This window comes from Styela clava, chromosome 2 (assembly GCF_964204865.1).
Source record: "Styela clava chromosome 2, kaStyClav1.hap1.2, whole genome shotgun sequence".
NCBI lineage: Eukaryota > Metazoa > Chordata > Ascidiacea > Stolidobranchia > Styelidae > Styela > Styela clava.
In genome coordinates, this window is record NC_135251.1 from 21,498,594 (window position 1) to 21,518,127 (window position 19,534).

Consider the following 19,534-nt stretch of genomic DNA (forward strand, 5'->3'; position numbering starts at 1 on the left):
ACTTAATTCAGTTAGAGACAGTCACATGTATTTTCTATAAGGATCAAGGAAAAATGAGTATTACAATCATTTTCATAATACAAAATTTAGATAGTTAATTAATAGAATTGTATTTGATAACCACTGAATGCAATTAAGTTATACTGATTATACTGTTAAAAAAGTAAATTGTAGAAACAATCTTTGGAACATTGCAGATTCAATCTTAATAACAACAACGGAAGTTGTAATAAGAGCTAATTTGGAATGCATACATATGTATAAGTATATACGGTAGCTATAAAGTAGTACAGACAAAGAAATAAGATTTAATACTAGCTGGTTTGGCACGCATAAATATACAGAACAATATAGATACTCATAATAAATAGCAGGTTTAGAATGCGTAAATGTAAAGAAGTAAATACAATGCAATTAGTTGAGACAATATTTGGAACATTGAATGTTAAATAGCTGGTTTGGTAGGCATAGATGTAAAAAGGTACATACAAATAGTTAAGACAATATTTGAAAGTTCATTCGTACCAACAATATAAGTTTTTATAATAATTAGCTGGTTTGGTATGCATAAATATAGAGATTTACATACAAAGCAATTTGTTGAGACTATACTTGGAATACTGAAGTTCGATTGTAACAACAATATAAGTTTTGATAACAAATATCTACTTTGGTATGTACAATTGTAAAAAAAATAAATACGAGGGCAATTAGTTGAGACAATATTTGGAACATTGAAAGTTAAATAGCTGGTTTGGTACGCATAGATGTGAGAAGGTACATACAAATAGTTAAAACAATAATTGAAACATTGAAGGTTCATTCGTACCAACAATATACGTTTTAATAATAAATAGCTGGTTTGGTATGCATAAATGTAGAGAAGTACATACAAAGCAATTTGTTGAGACAATATTTGGAACATTGAAAGTTAAATAGCTGGTTTGGCACGCATAAATATACAGAACAATATCAGTTGTCATAAATAGCAGGTTTGGAATGCATAAATGTAAAGAATTAAGTACAAATACAAATAGTTGAGGCAATATTTGGAACATTGAAAGTTCAATCGTACCATCAATATGATTTTTAGTAAAAAAAATAGCTGGTTTTGCATGTATAAATGTTAAGTACATAAACAGGCAAATAGTTAAGGCAATATTTGCAACTTTGAGAGTTGTAATAATAAATTGCTGGTTTGGCACCCATAGATGTAGAAAAGTACATACACAAGCAAATGGTTAAGATAATATTTGGAACATTGAAAGTTCAATTATACCAACAATATAAATTGTCATAATAAAATAGCTGAAATTGGTACGCATAAATGTAAAAAAGTTCAATTATACCAACAATATAAATTGTCATAATAAAATAGCTGAAATTGGTACGCATAAATGTAAAAAAGTACATATACGAGCATATTATTAGGACAATATTTGGAACATTGAATGTTCATTCGTGCAAACAATATAAGTTGTAATAATAAATAGCTGGTTTGCAAATAGTTATGACAATATTTGGAACAATGGAAGTTCATTCGTATCAACAATATAAATTAGCATATTGAAATAGCTGAACTTGGTATGCATAAATGTAAAGAAGTACACACACAAGCATATGGTTAGGACAAATATTCAGAACATTGAAAGTTCAATTCGTAACAACTGTAGCCTATAAGTTTTACTACCGATAATTAATAGCTGGTCAGGCAAGCATAAATATAAAGAAGTACATTCAAAAGCAAATAGTTAAAACAATATTGGAACATAGCAGCATGATCATGAAAATACGAGGAATGATACAACATCAATGCTGAATGAATATTATATATTAATAAATTAGTACCCTTTGAAGGATTCTATCATCATAGTGTTAGTACTTATTAATAAGATGCTTCATGAGTTTATTCTTGAAGCTGCTATATGAGGATTCTTTGATTGAATCAGGAATATTGTTCCAGATGTTTGGACCAGCTACTTTTATAGACTTTTGTGCCAGACTAGATTTAGTCCTTTTAACAAAATAAGAACTTTTCCAGCTGAGCGAGTATTATAACTATGTACATCACCACAATTAGTGAAGTAGTTGTCAAAAGCAATGGGTAGCATACCGAATTTAAACTGAAACATGAGTTTCCCAACTTCAAATTTATACAAATCCGCAATTTTGAGAATGTTCATTTTTTTTTTGTAGATTGGTCCTAGACTGTGTCGAATACCGGACCTGTCATCAACCTCAATGCACGGTTCTGAAGTACCGAAAATCTTTTGAGATAAGTACTACATGCTAATCCCCATGCCACACTTCCACATTGAAGATGCGAATAAAAAAGAGCAAAATAAACTGTTCTAAATCTCTGTTTAAGGTACAAAACGTCCTAATTTAGTCATTGCACCAATAGATCTGGACAACCTGCCCGCTAGTTGGTCAATATGTATATGCCAATTTATTTTACTATCCAAAGTCACACTAAGATACTTGACCGAATTACAGGTAGTCAATACAGAATCTTTCAAGATGAATTTTGGAATAAAGCTTGAAGCTTCTGTGTTTTACTGCAGTTAATTAACATGATTTGTGTCTTTTTAGGGTTCACTGTCAGCTTATTTATAGTAAGCCAGTCAGATATATTAACTAATTCCTTTTTAACTAATTGTTCCAGGCCTGCCAGATTTACGGCAGAAAATGTAGCACAGGTTTCATCAGCGAATAGGTTAATTAGAGCACTGGTGGCATTGATTATATCATTTATATGGACTAGAAAGAGCGTTGGTCCTAATACAGAGGCTTGTGGAACGCCCACAGACACACTTTCACTCCTGGATTCGGAACCGGTCAGGCAAACAAATTGACTTCTATTTTCTAAATAATTAGCAAATACTTGTTCACAACTCCACGGACACCATAATGGTTCAATTTACTAGTTAGAATGCTATGATCCACGGTATCGAAAGTTTTTTTTCAAGTCTAAAAGTATGCTGCAGCCTACTATACCCTCGTCTACAATATTATAATATTTACTAACAATGTCAAGAATGGAATATGATGTGCAGTAGCCATTTCGAAAACTAAATTGATCATTATTCAGAATTGAATGTTTGTCTAGAAAAGAATTTAATCTTTTCAATAATGATTTTTTAAAGAGAATCGAAAGGCAGGATAAAATTGAGATGGGACGATAATTTGACACTTTATCCTTTTCACCAGATTTTGCAATTTTTAAATGACTTGGAAAGATTCCTATAGACATAGAAGTGTTGAATAACCTACATAAAATTGGGCTAATAATAGTCTTCAACAGTTTGATCATGTAAATAGGGATATGATCAGCCTTTCCGCTTAAAAGAGTATCAATAGCTATTGCAATCTCAGAAGGAGTGGTATCCTCCAGGAACATGGAAGATTTATTAGGTGGATTTAGGTACTTAAAAAACTCGCTTTTATCGAAGCGAGAGAAGGTCCGATTTGGGAAAAATATTTATTGAAAAGATTACAAATGTCATCAGGATCTTGAGTTAATTTTTTTTGGGTCACGTCGTATAAAGAGGTGGGAGATTTCTTACTTTTCTGATTGATAATGGTGTTAATGGTATTCCAGGTCTTTTTCGAGTCATTTTTATGTTTGTCAAAGCATTTAGCATAGTAGTCATGTTTGGCCCTATTTTTAATGTGAGACAGAGTATCAGAATACTTTTTATACTGACGCTTTTCAACATCAGAGTCATTTAAAAATAACGATTTGTGCAGTTTATCTCGAATTTTGGCGGAGCGTAACATACCTGAGGTGATCCAGGGTTTTTGCATTATCCGACGATCTTCCTACTCAATTTTTTAAGTGGGGCGTGTTTATCAATTAAATATTTTATCAATTTTGTTGATAAATTCACCATAAATTCAGTGCCTCCGCCCCCTCAGTGGTGAGAAAACGTGTGGAAAGCCATGCCCACGTGTTACCTAATCCTAAAAAGTCGCTTTTCTCTTCAATTACTGGACCAATTGCTCTAAAATTTTCAGTGCTCGAAGATGAAAATTTACTTTAGAAGGCTATTATTTTCATTTACTTCAAATGTCCATATATTTGACCATAGCTCTCTTGTTCTACATATCAAGTTGAAATAATATCATGGTCGCTACATAATGGCCATGATATTATCGAAAAAAGTTTATTGAATCCATGAGATTATACCGTATGACCACTATTAAGTACATTCGTTAATATCTTTGCTCTGTAAATCATGGAGGTGGATTAGGATAACAAGTGGGAACTTTGCAGTTCTAAAAATTTGAACTAGCAAAATGACCAGCACTCATTTCGGAGGAAGAATCTTGAGTTGATTTTGCTATCATATTTTAGCTCCCGAAACCAGTGGACGAGAAGGCGCAAGTGCAACAATACTTCACGTAGAAACCGCAATGTCACGAATAAACATGTAGGGCAATTTTTATCAGGAAGCTCACCACAATTACAATAAATTATCTATAGAAATATAAGAATAATAACGTGTAGAAAATGATACGACTTTAAGTCGGTCTCAGCTCAGCAATATCTATGACGGGAATCATTTGCACCGATTCCATATCAGCTTTGCTTGCAAAAAGTTTTAGTCTGGCTGTAGTAATTAAAAAATTATCTATAAAAAGCGGACACAGATGAATTTTCTCGAGGTCAATGAAACACGCACCAAGCCTTGCATCTTCCTCTAAATACGATCTTAACAAACTCTTCCCTGTATGGGGCATGACCACCATTTCCTCACACTCTTGTTTCCCAATTATTTACACTGATTCCTAGTCTCTCCACAGACTTTTAAATCTATAAAAATTTGACCGCGGACTATAAAGCCATCAGCATAAAAAAGGATATTTTCTGAACATCACCAGCACTGGCAACGATCATGACGACCGCTGCCGAAGATAAACACTTTAACGACTGGACGTAACACCGATTTCTGCCACAGCCACATAAGCTCAGATAGAGACAGCGCTGCAAATATTGAGCCGAATACCCAACCCAGTTCAATGATCACTGCTATAGCAATAAGAAAATGGGAGCTTTTATTGATGGTTTGCACAAGATATGGTAACGCCAATATCAAATCATTACAATTACAACAAATACACACAAAATTGTCATTAGATACAACTGAATAATAACGTAGAAAAGAATGAATTTTGCATGGGTAGAAGGGCTAGAATATCATCTCAACTCAGATTGGATTTCCTTGACAGGAACCATTGACGCAGGACCTTACATCTTTCCTTAAACGACCTTAATCAACTTCTTCCATTCTGGAGTTTTCTTCGTCACCATCACCCTCCAAGGGTGGCATGTCTTCATCATCAGCCTTTTCCTGCGATTCTGGGACATCATCTTCATCAATACCTGAATAAAAGATCAAAGTATAATCTGGTGCTCGGCAATAAATCTCTGAACTAGCAAACTGGCTCAGACATCCAAGGAAGGTTTAGACAACATTAAGGTCTACGCCTTTACTGTGGAAACTGCAAATGATAGGAATGGTTATCATCATCGCCAGTTTTAATTGATTTATATAAAAGAAAAGAGACTAACCCAATCCGAGCTTAATCATTCGATGAATGCGAGAGGCATGAAGAGATGGATCTTCAAGAGAGAATCCAGATGCAAGAAGAGAAGTTTCATACAACAGCATTACAAGATCCTTCACAGACCTGTATGAAAAATTGTAAATTATTAATGATGTATTTCTTATTTTAAATGTATTTCATATACATACTTGTCGTTTTTATCAGCTTCTGCTTTTTCTCTCAAGGTTTCCATGATAGGGTGATCTGGATTGATTTCGAGGTGCTTCTTGGCTGCCATGTAGCCCATTGTTGAAGAATCTCTCAAAGCTTGGGCCTTCATGATCCTTTCCATATTGGCAGACCAACCATACTGTGATGTAACAATACAGCAAGGAGACTGAACCAATCTGTTGGAGACTACAACCTGGTGTAAAGTAAAGTTGGTGATTATTAGTTATTGCTTCACACAAATCCTGTAGCAAAAAATTTACTTTGAAAACAATACCATACCTTTTCGACTTTTTTGTCAAGGATTTCTTTGACAACTTTGCAGAGGTTTTCAAATTTAGCTTTGGATTCTTCAAATTTCTTCTTCTCTTCATCATCCTCGGGAAGCTGAAGACCTTCTTTTGTAACTGATACCAAGGTCTTGCCATCATATTCCTGTTCAGAGTCAAGTTAAATAAAACATAAGCTCAAAGCAACTCGGGATCAATGAAAAAATCCTCCATACACCAGACTCAGCAGTCGCGCAAGATAATGCCAGTTGCTCAGACAGCCAAGGGTTGTATCGTCAAACATTTTCAGAAATGACTAAACCATGTCAAAGATTTATCATCATGGCAACTTTCATGGCACTGACTGGTATCGCAAACTACCAATATAAACCCCCTCACCTTGAGTTGCTGCACACAGTATTCATCGATTGGCTCCACCATGTACAAAACCTCGAAACCCCGCTTGCGAACCCTTTCAACGAACGCAGAGTTCGAAACTTGGTCTCTGGATTCGCCGGTAATATAGTAAATGTCTTTTTGATTCTCCTTCATACGAGTGGTGTAGTCCTTCAAAGAAGTCATTTCATCACCTGAAAAGGCATTCAATAACATCACTGTCCACATATACTACTAAATTAACAGAACAAGATTTGGAAGTTCAACTCACCCGATGTTGAAGAATGGTAGCGGAGGAAATCAGCAATCTTTTTTCTGTGTTGCGAATCTTCATGTATGCCGAGCTTCATGTTCTTCGAGAACTGTTCGTAGAATTTCTGGTACTGTTCTTTGTCTTCAACCAGTTCAGAGATGAGCTCCATGCACTTCTTGACAAGATTTTTACGAATGACTTTGAGGATCTTACTTTGCTGGAGTGTTTCACGAGAAATGTTCAAAGGCAGATCTTCGCTATCAACAACACCCTTCACAAAGTCTGAAATGAAAGGATTAGGAGTTAATATCAGCAAGGCGGAGTAGGCAAAAAAGCTATGCATATTGTTGAACAACTTACTCAAATATTCTGGAATGAGCTCCTCGCAGTTGTCCATAATGAAGACTCTTCTCACATACAACTTAATATTGTTTTTCATTTTCTTGTTTTCAAAAAGATCAAATGGTGCTCGCTTCGGAACAAAGAGAAGAGCTCTGAATTCCAACTGCCCTTCTACAGAAAAGTGCTGCAATGGAAAGTATGAAATGTGAAATGGCAAAATACTTTTAATACAAGACCAGAATTGTGACAAATTTTCAGTTCTCCAAGGTAAACCATCACAAAGACTGGAAGCCTTTATAGTTTATAAGAGTATCATCATTATGTATATAATTGATTTTTAAAAGCTCTCGAATAATACAAACCTTCACAGCGAGATGATCTTCCCAGTCGTTTGTTAGGGTTTTGTAGAATTCACCATACTCTTCCTGCGATATATCATCTGGGTTTCTCGTCCACAGTGGTTTAGTTTTGTTTAGCTCTTCTTTGTCAATGTATTTTTCCTAAACGATTGGAAGCAACAAATTGGTAAAATATTTGTCAATAATATTTTATTTAGTGATTGCGATCAACAAGTTTAGACAACTACCTTTATTTTTTTCTTCTTCTTTTTGTCTTTATCAGCTTTAGAGTCTTCGTCGTCATCATCGATATCTTCGATCTTAGGTTTATCTTCATCTCCTTCCTCTTCTTTCTTTTCTTCCTTGGATTCTTCCTCCTCTTCCTCATCATCACTAACCTATTAGTTAAAATGATGATAGGATTAAATAGTAAGAAAAGTATTTTAGACATTTTCATTTTCACGAGACACTGCAAAAATGATAAGCTGATTGGCTCAGACATCCAAGGAAGGTTTAGGCAACATTAAGGCTTACACCTTTACTGTGGAAACTGCAAATGATAGGAATATATATCATCATCGCCAATCTGCACAAACAAAATTGAAACGCTTCATTATATACCTCTTTTTCACGTTCTTTTTCAACGTAAAGGGAGATTGGGTATCCGATGAACTGACTGTGCTTCTTCACTGTGTCCTTGATGGTTTTTGTCTCTAAATATTCCTTTTGATCCTCTTTCAAGGTCAAAATAATCTTTGTACCTCTGCCCATCTCTTCGCCAGAGTCTTGATAGACAACGAATGAACCACCTAAAGCACAAAAATAACTAAATTTTTTCAAATGGCTGCAAGTGCAAGGTTCGCTATGCGGCTCTGAAAAGAGCTAGGCGTTTTGGGGACAAAAACTCTGCTGTAGACATGATCTTTGGACGTAAACGTGGCCAAAGTAGTTTTTCTCTTGTAAAATGCAGGATATGGATGCCTCCCCGAGAATCTACTTTTGCACCATTTACTTTACAGCAAGATACAAAACAGTGACGTAATTAAAAAGGTTTTAGCACCCGCTGAGACACTTTTGGGACATGTTTGTAAACATCACATCGTACTTATGTGTGTTATTTGTTGGTTTTCAGATGTGTTTCGGAATTTGGGTATGATCAATTTGTCTTTGTAGGGGTTTTAGTTGAATTGTAGCCATCAAAAATTAATTTAGAAATAGATTAGTCCAAACTTTTCTACCTTACTTTAAATTGACAGTTTGTTTAATGTTTTGAATCAAACGGTGGTTCCAACTCACAAAACCATTTTTATAATGAGCCGCACAACTTTTGCCGTGGTAAAGTATAGAAATAATTTTCTGAGGGCCACGAGGTTCGGAGAAATATCTATAATAAAATAATAATAAAAATAATCTTACCTGCAGAGGATTCCCATGCATACTGTTCATCGTCGTTATTTTTGGTAATGACTCTAACATTATCAGCAACAAGGAAAGCAGAGTAGAAACCAACACCAAATTGACCAATCATGGAAATATCAGCACCAGCCTGAACAAATTATTTTTAATCATTATTATATATTATCCATATGCTTAAACAAGAGAGTGAAATTTATGGCGATAAGAAATAAAATTAAAATCAAGGCTATATTTTTTATTATAAACATGATCACAAACCTGTAGGGCTTCCATGAAATTTTTGGTTCCAGATTTCGCAATAGTACCAAGATTGTTCACCAAATCGGCTTTGGTCATTCCAATACCAGTGTCGATGAGAGTCAATGTTCCCTCTTCCTTGTTTGGGATAATTTCAATTTTCAATTCTTTACCAGAATCCAGTTTCGATGGATCTGTCAAACTTTCATACCGGATTTTGTCCAAAGCCTGAAATATTAAATTTCACGCAAAATTAAACTGAAGTCTTTTGAAAGAATATCATATCTATCTAATTCTGTAATTGGATTGAAAATGAAATTTTAAGGCTGGCTCAGACATCCAAGGAAGGTTTAGGCAACATTAAGGCTTACACCTTTACTGTGGAAACTGCAAATGATAGGAATGGTTATCATCATCGCCAGATGCCTGGATATGCATCAGCATTAAAAATTAAGACTTATTTATCATATTATCAAGTTTAAATTGAACAATTCAGAATTAAATAACTGTAAAATTTAAATTAAGTTACAACTAACTTAATCATAAATACAAATTACAAAATGCAAGTCGAAAAAGTTTCACTTTATTAGAAGTAAAAACAGATTAATAAATCATATCACTTGACATCATTAGAAGCTGAATAATATTTTAAATATCAGACTTACATCAGAAGAGTTGGAAATCAATTCTCTGAGAAAAATTTCCTTGTTGCTGTAGAATGTGTTAATGATCAAACTCATCAACTGAGCAATTTCAGCCTGGAAGGCAAAGGTTTCTTTTTGTTCATCTTGAACTTGAACATCATCTTTTTCTGACATTTTGATTTTCCGGTTTGACCAATATTACAAGAAATTGAATTTTTAATTTTACCAAAATGGCGTAACACCAATTTATCTGCACAATCACAAAATAATAGAAAGATTAAAAAAATATTCCTACACACTAAAGTAGGTTTGTTGAAGTAGGATCAGACTGTCACTGCTGCACTGTGTCCTGGTGTCAGGGGATGGAACTCCGCATTCGATAAAACTAAACTCTACTAAACCCTGACCTAACAAACGTAGTACAGTAGTCACAAAGAACACAAGTTGTTATTCTTATCACTGTACTATTAGACAATTGCAACGCCCCTATATATGAAACAACTATCAGCGGGTGATCTAAATTAAATCGCAATGCCATCTGCTCGGAACAAGACCAGGCGTGCCGCACGCTGGAGCTGCCAATACCAAATGAACCCCGCAGAGAAGAGAAGGAGAAATCTCTCGGGTAAACCGTTTGGAAACACGAGGCCTATTTCCCGCACGTGTTTCACATGGTGAACGGTTGAGAGATTACAAAAAAAAATCAATATTCATCCTCCTATCGATAAAATACAAAATCCCCTACTGTTTGATATATTCAAAAATAATGAATTAATTTAATAGATAATATTACATTTTTTAAATTTTTTACCAATTGGTATTGAATTAAGAATATAAAATTATACATAGAATTATACAAATTATACTATTTACAGGAAGCTGCGATATATTGTTGCTATACGGCGCAGTTCCAGAACGTTCGCGCTTCAGAAAATTCGAGACCGAGACAACGGAAAGACGTTTTTCGGACGGCGTGGGTGTTTGCGAAGCGTCTGTTCTGTTGCGTTCTCGCATTTTCTGAATTGTCAGTGTGATGATTTATTGTCAAGCGTGATTCATAAACCTCGAAGATTCTGGATTTCTAATGTTATAGGATTACACCATATACTAGTTTTGTAGCCTAAAAATAGTACGGTATTTTCAAGTTTTCTTCTCAAATAAAATGGGCGATATTTTCCCATTGACCATTTGCTCATGACGAGTTACCTTGGTATTCATTGTTGGGCCCCCCTATTTTGTAAAACTGATGGCTTTGTCTGCCACGTTCGCTTTACCGTCGTCATTGCTGTGTTTAGTGCACTTTTTGGTCATACGTTATTTTATCAAATGGCTACAAGGTTCGCTATGCGACTGTGAAAAGAGCTGGGCGTTTTGGGGACAAAAACACTGCTGTAGTCTGTAGACATGATCTCTGAACGTAAATGTGAATTTCTGGGGGTTACGAGGTTCGGGGAAATATCTATACAGCAAATTTACCGATTTTACTTCGGCATATTAGGTAACACTAAAAGCGAATAACTGATTATATGTCGGTTTGTGGCATGTGTTGATCGAATCCGCGTCATTAACTTGGATCAGTCGGTAAAATTTCGACCCCACAGAAGAGAAAAAGGATTTTTCCCCCAGGAAGTTGCAGGCGTCAAAGCGCTACTGCAAAAAGTTGCACATTTAATTCGGGCGATGTATACTCAACTGTCTACTGTACTGTATTTTGAAGCCAAATCCAATATTAATGTCGATCTCGACAGTCGGGTTGCACTAGGCTCTTACGATTTTCGTGTCAGCAGAGCCATTGTTGCCGCTTAGATAGAAGATTTGTTAAAATTGTGATGGTGTGATAAGCAAGTTTCTGATCCTCCTGTGAGGCTTCATCTTTTTTTACTGGCGGTACCATGGCTTACACAGATGCTGCAGATATCCCGAGATTTTGGGTAACTTAGCTGGTAGTTACGCCAGTCAAGCAACTCGAAGCGAACACAACGGAGCTGGCAACTCAACATTAAATATACCTGTGAGCGTCTGACAGACAGTATATAATTGAGCGAGCGCTGAATTTCCAACATCTTATTAGTCCGGCAGATAAGGGGACCTTCAGGGCCAAACCTTGTTTTCAGACATAAAGTTTCTTTTATTTGTGATTATTCATCTTAGGGTCATTGCCCATCATTTCTACATGGGTGTGGGGTTTGCAACCTTGAGCAATTTTTTTAGAGGAGAGTCAGCTCTCCTCTGATGGTTTGAAATTATGATACTGAAAATGTTTTTGCAAACGCTTATTGATCACGGAGTGACCATATATATTATGAATCGCTCTGCTCGATTTCAAATTTTTAGTAGGCTACATTAGCCAGAAGACTATTACTATATTTTTTTTACAAATTTTCTATTAGATCTGACATCGCCTGAAATTTCGCTGTTCATTTGTTGAGATTACCGCTTGTAGGCTACAAATCGCGAGCGCCCGTGTCGCGACTGTCTTATGTTTTGCAAACTCTGTACTCTGTACGCCAAATATAGTTTAAGTCACAATAGGCTACCTCTACTGCGGTCAATTATTAGACCTCCGTGTCCATATATCCATCTAATATATCACTTTATCTGAATACTGAACTCAAGCGCGCAGCCAGGATTTTCAAACGGGCAGGGGTTGGAATCGGAAATTTATATTGCCGTCTGTAACAGTCACCGCGATTACGCACTCAGCGGCTTTTTCAGCGTATAATGATTTTTCTGTGGCGTAAAATATTTAATCCATGAAAACAACGAGATTCTAAAATGTCCTTGTATATCAATTTAATCATTAAAAACCCATTCTACGCGCAAAAAGAAAAGTGATGTAAAATTTTTTTTTTTAACATTAGCTCTTATGGGAAATGTGATCACCAGAGCAGAAATTTGCATTTTTTGTAATTTTCTAGATATCTTTCAATGTAGACGTGAGCAGTTTTGAAGATAGAATATTTTTTACATCTTTTTTGATATTTTTATCATGATAAACATGGTCAAGATTTTTGATAATCGTTTATTAAAATTGTAATGAGCGCGGTGTTTCCGATGACGTCATTCTCACTAGACCATGAGATTCTGCCAACGCGCCGTGCTCTGTGGGATATGCTCTCCAAATGCAGCGCTAATGTCTCTTTGGGTACGGTACCGGTACTGGAAGCGTTTAACATTGACAATCTATAACCCATAGTCTACCATTTCTATCACGTTTTTTTACTGGTTTCACGCATTTATACCTGTACAGCTAGCAATCATTTACTGAAGGCATGCTGACGTGTTATTTAAACTACTGGTACCGTACCAAGGCTGCAACAGGTGAAAACTAAATTATTTAGTAAATACTGAAATAGGCCTACGAACAAAAATGTTTGCCATCCTGCCATGAGGCAGGATAAGTTGTACGGTACCGGTATACAAAAAAGATGAATATCTCCTACCTATAATGGTACAATACCGGTCTCCTTAAAAAACATGACTGAATACGAGTGAGAGATTTATTCTGTCAACCAGAATACAAGCATTGTATCAATAAAAATTATATACAAAACACACAGTTATTCGGTATAGACTGGGGAGCGATACGACCATCACAGTCAGCTGCCCCCCCAAATTTTTACATCACTTTTCATTTTGCGCGTAGGATGGGTTTTCAATGAATAAGGTCTATTGTGTACAACGTAACTCGCGGTTGCGTCTTTTTACGTCAAAATAAAAACATTACGACACTGAAATGCCACGGCGATATGTGGACAATTTTAGTATAATTTTATTTCATACAATGAAAATACAAATAAGAAATAAGGTATACCAGTAAATCAAAAATAACAATTCACCGCCTCGAAATCCATGCTGAACAGTCGCCGCGATTACGCCACTAGTTAAAAGAGCCGACTTTTTCGACGAAAAACGATTTTTCTCTTTTGCAAAGTAATCAATCTATGACTGATACTGCCATATTCAAAATGTCTTGCTTTATCTATTTAATTGTCTTCAATTTAAACTGCGGTTGTGTCGACAAACAAGAGTCACTCTAAAACACCACGGCAATCCGCGGACATGAAAATATGTGGTAAACTGCCCGATTATATATTGTTTTGATCCTATCTCGCTATTTTGCGAATTCGACAATTTTGAGAAGTACTTGTAACACTGACTCCGCTCAATCGCAATGGTGCCACTCCCATGATTTTCCAAGATAAAACCTTTCGAAAAATCCGTAAATCTACTGTAAATTCTCACGGAGTAAAATTTATTTCAGTATATGCAATGAGAATTGATCGAATATACTTTAGATCAATTATCTTATAATACATATCATCACAACCCCGCGCGTTCCCGACCTTGTATAATGTTAACACGAAAATTTTCGACGGCAATTTAAAGTAATGGATAAAAAAGCAAATCATCTCGCTCACAATTAACCGTGTTTCGATTTTAGTGACGATATGTTTAACGCCGACCAAACATGTGCCGTAGGCACACAAAATTTTGCGATTTTCAATGCCCAGAAAAGCGTTTTCAGACTGTCGCAGGCCTATACAAAACTTATATTGTTTATGGTTTTATTTTCAGTATTTTATACTGACGCTTTCCAATCAATAAATTTAGGTCGCGGATTTACACCTTCATTTGTCTTTAAAATCTCGCCGCCGATGAACGTATAAGAACTCTCACCGGATTCACAATTCCGTGCGAGTACAAAAATAGGGGCAATTAGCATCGTTATCTGGCATACATTTGTTGGAAATTTGCGATTCACAGAGAATAAAATAACACGTCACTATGATGAAAACAATCGGCGATTTTAGCAAAAGGCAATTGTTCGCGTTATTGGCGACTTTTTCAGCTTTCAAAAAAATTCAAAAGTCTGCGCTGACTGAACTTAATACCCTTATGTCCAATCCAACTTACTTCTCCCAACACTACTCTTAATGAATATTTCGATTTAAACATTATTCGTGGATCTGATCCACCCAGGCATACCATCATTAACAAATACCCTCACAGACTTGACACATTCTGAACACAAAAGAATCTCTTTGATTACGGGACCAATTGCTGTGAAATTTTCAGTGGATTAAGATTGCAGCCTAGTTGTCACTGGAAGTCACTTTGCCAACAAATCATGGTCATCATATTTTCAATCGAGACCAAATCTGGTGTATTCTTCCTCAGTACGTGGGAAACCTGGTGTTGCATGTTCTCCACCCTTGTGTTGTACTCTGGTTTGCAACTTGACACCGATACTCTGAGTGAGTCTTGCAGATGTTCATCGGTGAGGCGTGTTCAGTGTTTGTTCTTGATAAAGTTCATATAATAAAAGGCTGATTCACAAAGATAGATTGAACCAAACAAGCTTGCGACTATCGAAGCTGCTGTTCATACACCACGGCACTTTCTGTGTCAACTAGAGCTCTAAAGCATATTCTCTGTCCAAATATCGGGTAGGGTTCGAAAAAATAGAAAAGAATAGACGCTAACGATACAAATGATCCGAATTTAGATTTTTTTTATGTACAACAAAAGGAATCAAGAATAATGAATTAGTCTGCCGTTTTCAAGCATTGAGATTTACTTATTCGCCCAAGCATGCTTTTCTGTAGATAACACTTTCAAAAAGACGTTGTTCCATATTACATTCACGTGAACGTCCGAACAGGACCAATTAGAATTGATTTTACATCTGATACGTTCGCTAACAATGTTAGCGGGAACAACGAAACAAACAAAATAACGTATTAACCTTCAGTATGTAGGCTAGCTTTACGCTACACAGCAACAACAGTAACGAGAACATGTTCGTGTATTATGCTGTATGGCTGAACGCCAAAGCGGAACTTTTGGCTGACTTGTCGGGAAGGCGGGACAAGACGCTGAAAAAGGGGGACTGTCCCGCCCAAAGCGGGGCGTATGGTAAGCCTATATATATATATAGCAAGTCTTAGGACGGTCAGCGCATAAATTGTTGTGGAAATACAAATCTTGGAATCACCGGAATCGTTTTGAATGATTTCCCGTTAGAATTTTTAAGCCAAACTGTGGAAATTTGAACGAAAAGGGTGTTTGTACCTAAAATTGACTATACATCTGATTGTCAGCTTGATTCTGGTCGATTAATTTCGATTTGTATTGCCATAAAGAAATATTGAGTCGGGACTAGATTTATATTTTTGAACCAACTGATGTTGAAGACAAAGTTTTCATAGCACTTCATTTTTGGCAATTGAATTTTGGTGTCCCGAGTTTGGGTTTCAATCCGAAGTGCAAATATATTTTAAATTTGTGACAGATTGTATCAAAGTTTTATTATTTATTCTGTGTGTAGCTAATTATTTGCATGAGATTTTGTGTACGTGTGATTATTTCTTTTAGTATCTATTGTTATTTGTATATGTTTTTGCTTACGTAAATATCAAGATCAAATTTTATTTTTATATCTTGCTTAATTGGACTCCTATTTCCATTGAAAATAAAATTACACTGGGTGCGATAGCGTGGTATTCACGGTACTGTATGTGACTAGAATGGCATTATATGATGAATATTTAGTATTCAAACAACATGCGTCCGTCCTAATCTTGTTGCATTGAGCAATTAGGCCACATCCGCGGTCGTTTGCACGCAAGCATTGCCAAGACGAATATTTTGTTTATGCTGGTTACTTTAAAGTTGGGGATTGTCGCCAAAATATTGCTTTTCCAGTACTCTCGTAGTATAAGTATATACTACCAGGTTAGGCCATAATTTTATTCCGATTTTCCATATTTTAGTTTTATTACGCGTTCAGGGACTTTCTGTGTTAGCCAAGTGAATGACCCCCTGCCCATAGGTTTCAGTCCTTTTACCAGTGGCGGCGCGTGGTCATTTTGACAACCGGGGCAAGCTACTGCGAGACCAAGTCACCCCCATCTACGGGGACAGGATGAGCGCTGTAAGTTCCCCCAACATTTTTTGAGTATAAAAACCATTCCATCGGTAACAACCAATCGGCAAAAGCGACAATTTTTAACGATAAAAAAGTGTCTTTAAAACCGGTCCAAGTCAAGCGATTAATAAATATAGACATAGTTTATATTGAAACCTCTTTCAAAAGGAAAGGCAATATTTATCCAGATAAATACAATGACATATTAACAGAAACTTCGGGAAAGCAGACAAAACCTAAAATAAGGTTTAAAACGTTACTATGAAGAAAGAAAAGGTAATGCAAAGATAAGGACATGCGTCGCTCACTCATAGATATATATGCTGCTAGACTTCTACTGCTTGAACATATATGCAACACGCCGCGGTTTCTTGGAAGCAAAATGCTCAATAACGCGCTGATTAAAGTCATGCATCCCAGAAATAACGGGTTTGTGAATGGATAAAACAGCCAAGGAATTTAATCTATCTTGCTTCATTGTGTTTCTGAGATACGTTTTAATACGCTTCAGCGTGCTGAATGTTCGCTCTGCGTCGGCGGAAGAAATAGGCGTCGTCAAAATGATGTCCAGAAATTTTGCAGACGCCGCAAAGGTAGTTACTAGAGTGTTATCTATGAGGAATCCATAGAGCGCGCAAGTTGATGTGATGTTCAAAAAAGTTTGATTGGTGTATATACATCGCAATTCATTTTCCAATTTACCCACGTTTATCATGGGGTAAAATTTGGAGACAGTAGCCAACAAATGGATGGGAAATTGACGTGCAAATTTTGAAAAATTTTTGGGGTTCATCAAAGAGAACGCGGCAAGGTGTTCAGTGCGCAGACGATCGCCTATTTGATTCACCAGAATGTCACAGCATTCCTTTGCAGACAAAATCAAACGCTGCGTTGTTTGCCCGCGGCGTAAAGAAGCACTCCATGCGTCGTCGTATTTTATTGTTTCCCGGATACGAGATACAGCATCGCAGAAGTCTGAAATACACGACTGCACAGACGCTCCATCCATTAGCCTTGACTGCAATGCGCCGTATAATACATCCACGTGATAGAATATTGTGGAGAAAAAAGCGAGAAAAAATGAAAACTCACCATCTTCTAGCAGACGCTTTAGACCTGCCGCCTCCGTCACAGAGCATTCGTCCCAAACCGGAGAGCTCTGAATGCCATTGAAACACTCAGTGAGCTCAGACCTAATTTCGGACACGCCCTGCACCACGCGTGATTGGAAGTTCCAACGTGTTGGTGCACAAGCTGGGAGACGGCGGCTACATATCTGGCGAAGGAGGTCAGAGCGCTTCGGCGAAACGGAAAAAAATGAAGAAAACCCCGAAACATTTGCAAAAAATATACGGACGAGAGGGGTATCAAGACATATTTTTAATAACGAGGTTAAATTGGTGTGAGTGACAATGTAAAAAATGCGCATGAGGAAAATCTTCTTTCATATAAACTTGAACACCATGTTTCGACCCACTCATGACTGCCGCGCCGTCATAAGTTTGAGCTATCAATTTTGACTTCGCGTTGTAAGGCTGTAACACTTCTTTCAGTACAGCCGATATCCCGCAAGCCGTGCGATCAACGATTGGTACAGTGCTGTGAAATCTCTCGGTAGGTTTACCATCTTTCACAAACCGAAAAATCACAGCCAGTTGGGAAACGCACGGGATGTCAGTTGTCTCGTGAGACTGAATCGGAAGGAACTGGCAATTCTCAATTTCCAGAGCCAAATGTTGTAAATAAATTTTATACATTGAGTCGAGCAAATCATTTTGGATATCCTTAGATGTCCCTTTCGAAACAGTTGCGGCATCAAGATGATCTCTCAATACTGTATCTAGGGATGCGGTGTATTCCACCATATCCAAAAATACCCCTCTATTAGAAGAGCCAGCCCGTTCATCGTGCCCACGGAGGGACAGCTCGTGACAACCAATGAACTTCAAAACATCTATCAATCGACCGAGAACATGGCGGTTTTTCTCGACGTTTTGGTTGTGTCGACGAATAGAAACCGCGCGTCCTTCATCCAACTGTGCTGCAATATTAACATTTCCGAATGTTCGGTATTTTACTGCATTGTCCAGCCGCTCCATAGAAGATTGATGATCCCTGGCACGCTCGGAAAGATGTTTAAGATCTCTAAAACCAAATTTACACCAACGTGAGTCACGGGCGGTAGCAAAAAGTAGGCAATAAAAACAAAAAAGTGCATTTTTGTCCTCGCTGTAACACAACCATTCGTGTTTTTTATACCAAGTTTCTGCGCAGAATGTACGCCGACGCTTTCCTCCGTCATGGGATTGTTCCAGTGAACAATTTTTTGGTTGATAAGGCCCAAGACGTTGTACCTCTAATTTTTGTTTCAGCGGCAGCTGCGAAAACAGAGTGCGAAGTAGTGCATCAACCTTATTCATTATGAGGTCTAAGGCTAAGAAATGCGAAGCCGGAAAGAAGTGAGGAGCTCAAAAGGAATGTGGAAAATCGAAAGCAAATGGACTAAAGGTCTCTAACTGATTCAAATAGCGAAACAAGCGACAAAAACGAAGGCGAGGAAACTATCAACTCTTCAAGCAACCAACGAACGAGAAGGAATGCGTGAATATGTCAACACGTTGTTGTAAGAAACGTCGGCATTGTGTCGTCATAATTTCGGGGCTAGCCCCGATCGGTCCCGATGATTTAGTAAAAGAAACAGAAAACAAACGAGACAATCGCGGCGAGTGGAAGATAAAAGAGAGAATACGATATACAATGAGCAACCGGGGCAAAATCGGCGTCGCCCCGTCGACGTTCGGCGAAGGCTTTGCGAGCGAAAAATGAACCATGTCGGGAGAATATGGCTAGTGTAGACAGTCTGTGCAACCGATATTGAGGTATTTTTCGAATATTTTTTATTATACCGAAAAAACAACCGGGGCATTGCC

At 37.0% G+C, this 19,534-nt stretch overlaps 1 protein-coding gene and 4 non-coding genes across 5 annotated transcripts in view; all 5 read right to left on the minus strand.

Moving 5' to 3' along the window:
• Positions 1–5,041: 5,041 nt before the first annotated feature.
• LOC120335586 (heat shock protein HSP 90-beta-like) overlaps positions 5,042–19,534 on the minus strand; it is a 55,505-nt gene continuing 41,012 nt past the window's right edge. The window contains exons 2-14 of the mRNA XM_078109749.1: positions 9,695–9,923; positions 9,051–9,257; positions 8,793–8,922; positions 7,998–8,185; positions 7,625–7,774; positions 7,401–7,538; positions 7,057–7,222; positions 6,715–6,978; positions 6,447–6,637; positions 6,061–6,213; positions 5,760–5,974; positions 5,576–5,694; positions 5,042–5,386 (exon numbers count right to left, since the gene is read on the minus strand). Of these exons, the coding sequence (XP_077965875.1) occupies positions 5,274–5,386; positions 5,576–5,694; positions 5,760–5,974; positions 6,061–6,213; positions 6,447–6,637; positions 6,715–6,978; positions 7,057–7,222; positions 7,401–7,538; positions 7,625–7,774; positions 7,998–8,185; positions 8,793–8,922; positions 9,051–9,257; positions 9,695–9,847 (2,187 nt within the window). The 5' untranslated portion in view covers positions 9,848–9,923 and the 3' untranslated portion in view covers positions 5,042–5,273. The remainder of the gene's footprint in view (positions 5,387–5,575; positions 5,695–5,759; positions 5,975–6,060; positions 6,214–6,446; positions 6,638–6,714; positions 6,979–7,056; positions 7,223–7,400; positions 7,539–7,624; positions 7,775–7,997; positions 8,186–8,792; positions 8,923–9,050; positions 9,258–9,694; positions 9,924–19,534) is intronic.
• On the minus strand, positions 5,446–5,539 carry LOC120336975 (small nucleolar RNA SNORD14). Its single transcript, XR_005568911.1, has one exon. It is a non-coding gene; the product is annotated as a small nucleolar RNA SNORD14 (small nucleolar RNA).
• On the minus strand, positions 6,317–6,396 carry LOC120336977 (small nucleolar RNA SNORD53/SNORD92). Its single transcript, XR_005568913.1, has one exon. It is a non-coding gene; the product is annotated as a small nucleolar RNA SNORD53/SNORD92 (small nucleolar RNA).
• Positions 7,867–7,960, minus strand: LOC120336972 (small nucleolar RNA SNORD14). Its single transcript, XR_005568909.1, has one exon. It is a non-coding gene; the product is annotated as a small nucleolar RNA SNORD14 (small nucleolar RNA).
• On the minus strand, positions 9,357–9,450 carry LOC120336974 (small nucleolar RNA SNORD14). Its single transcript, XR_005568910.1, has one exon. It is a non-coding gene; the product is annotated as a small nucleolar RNA SNORD14 (small nucleolar RNA).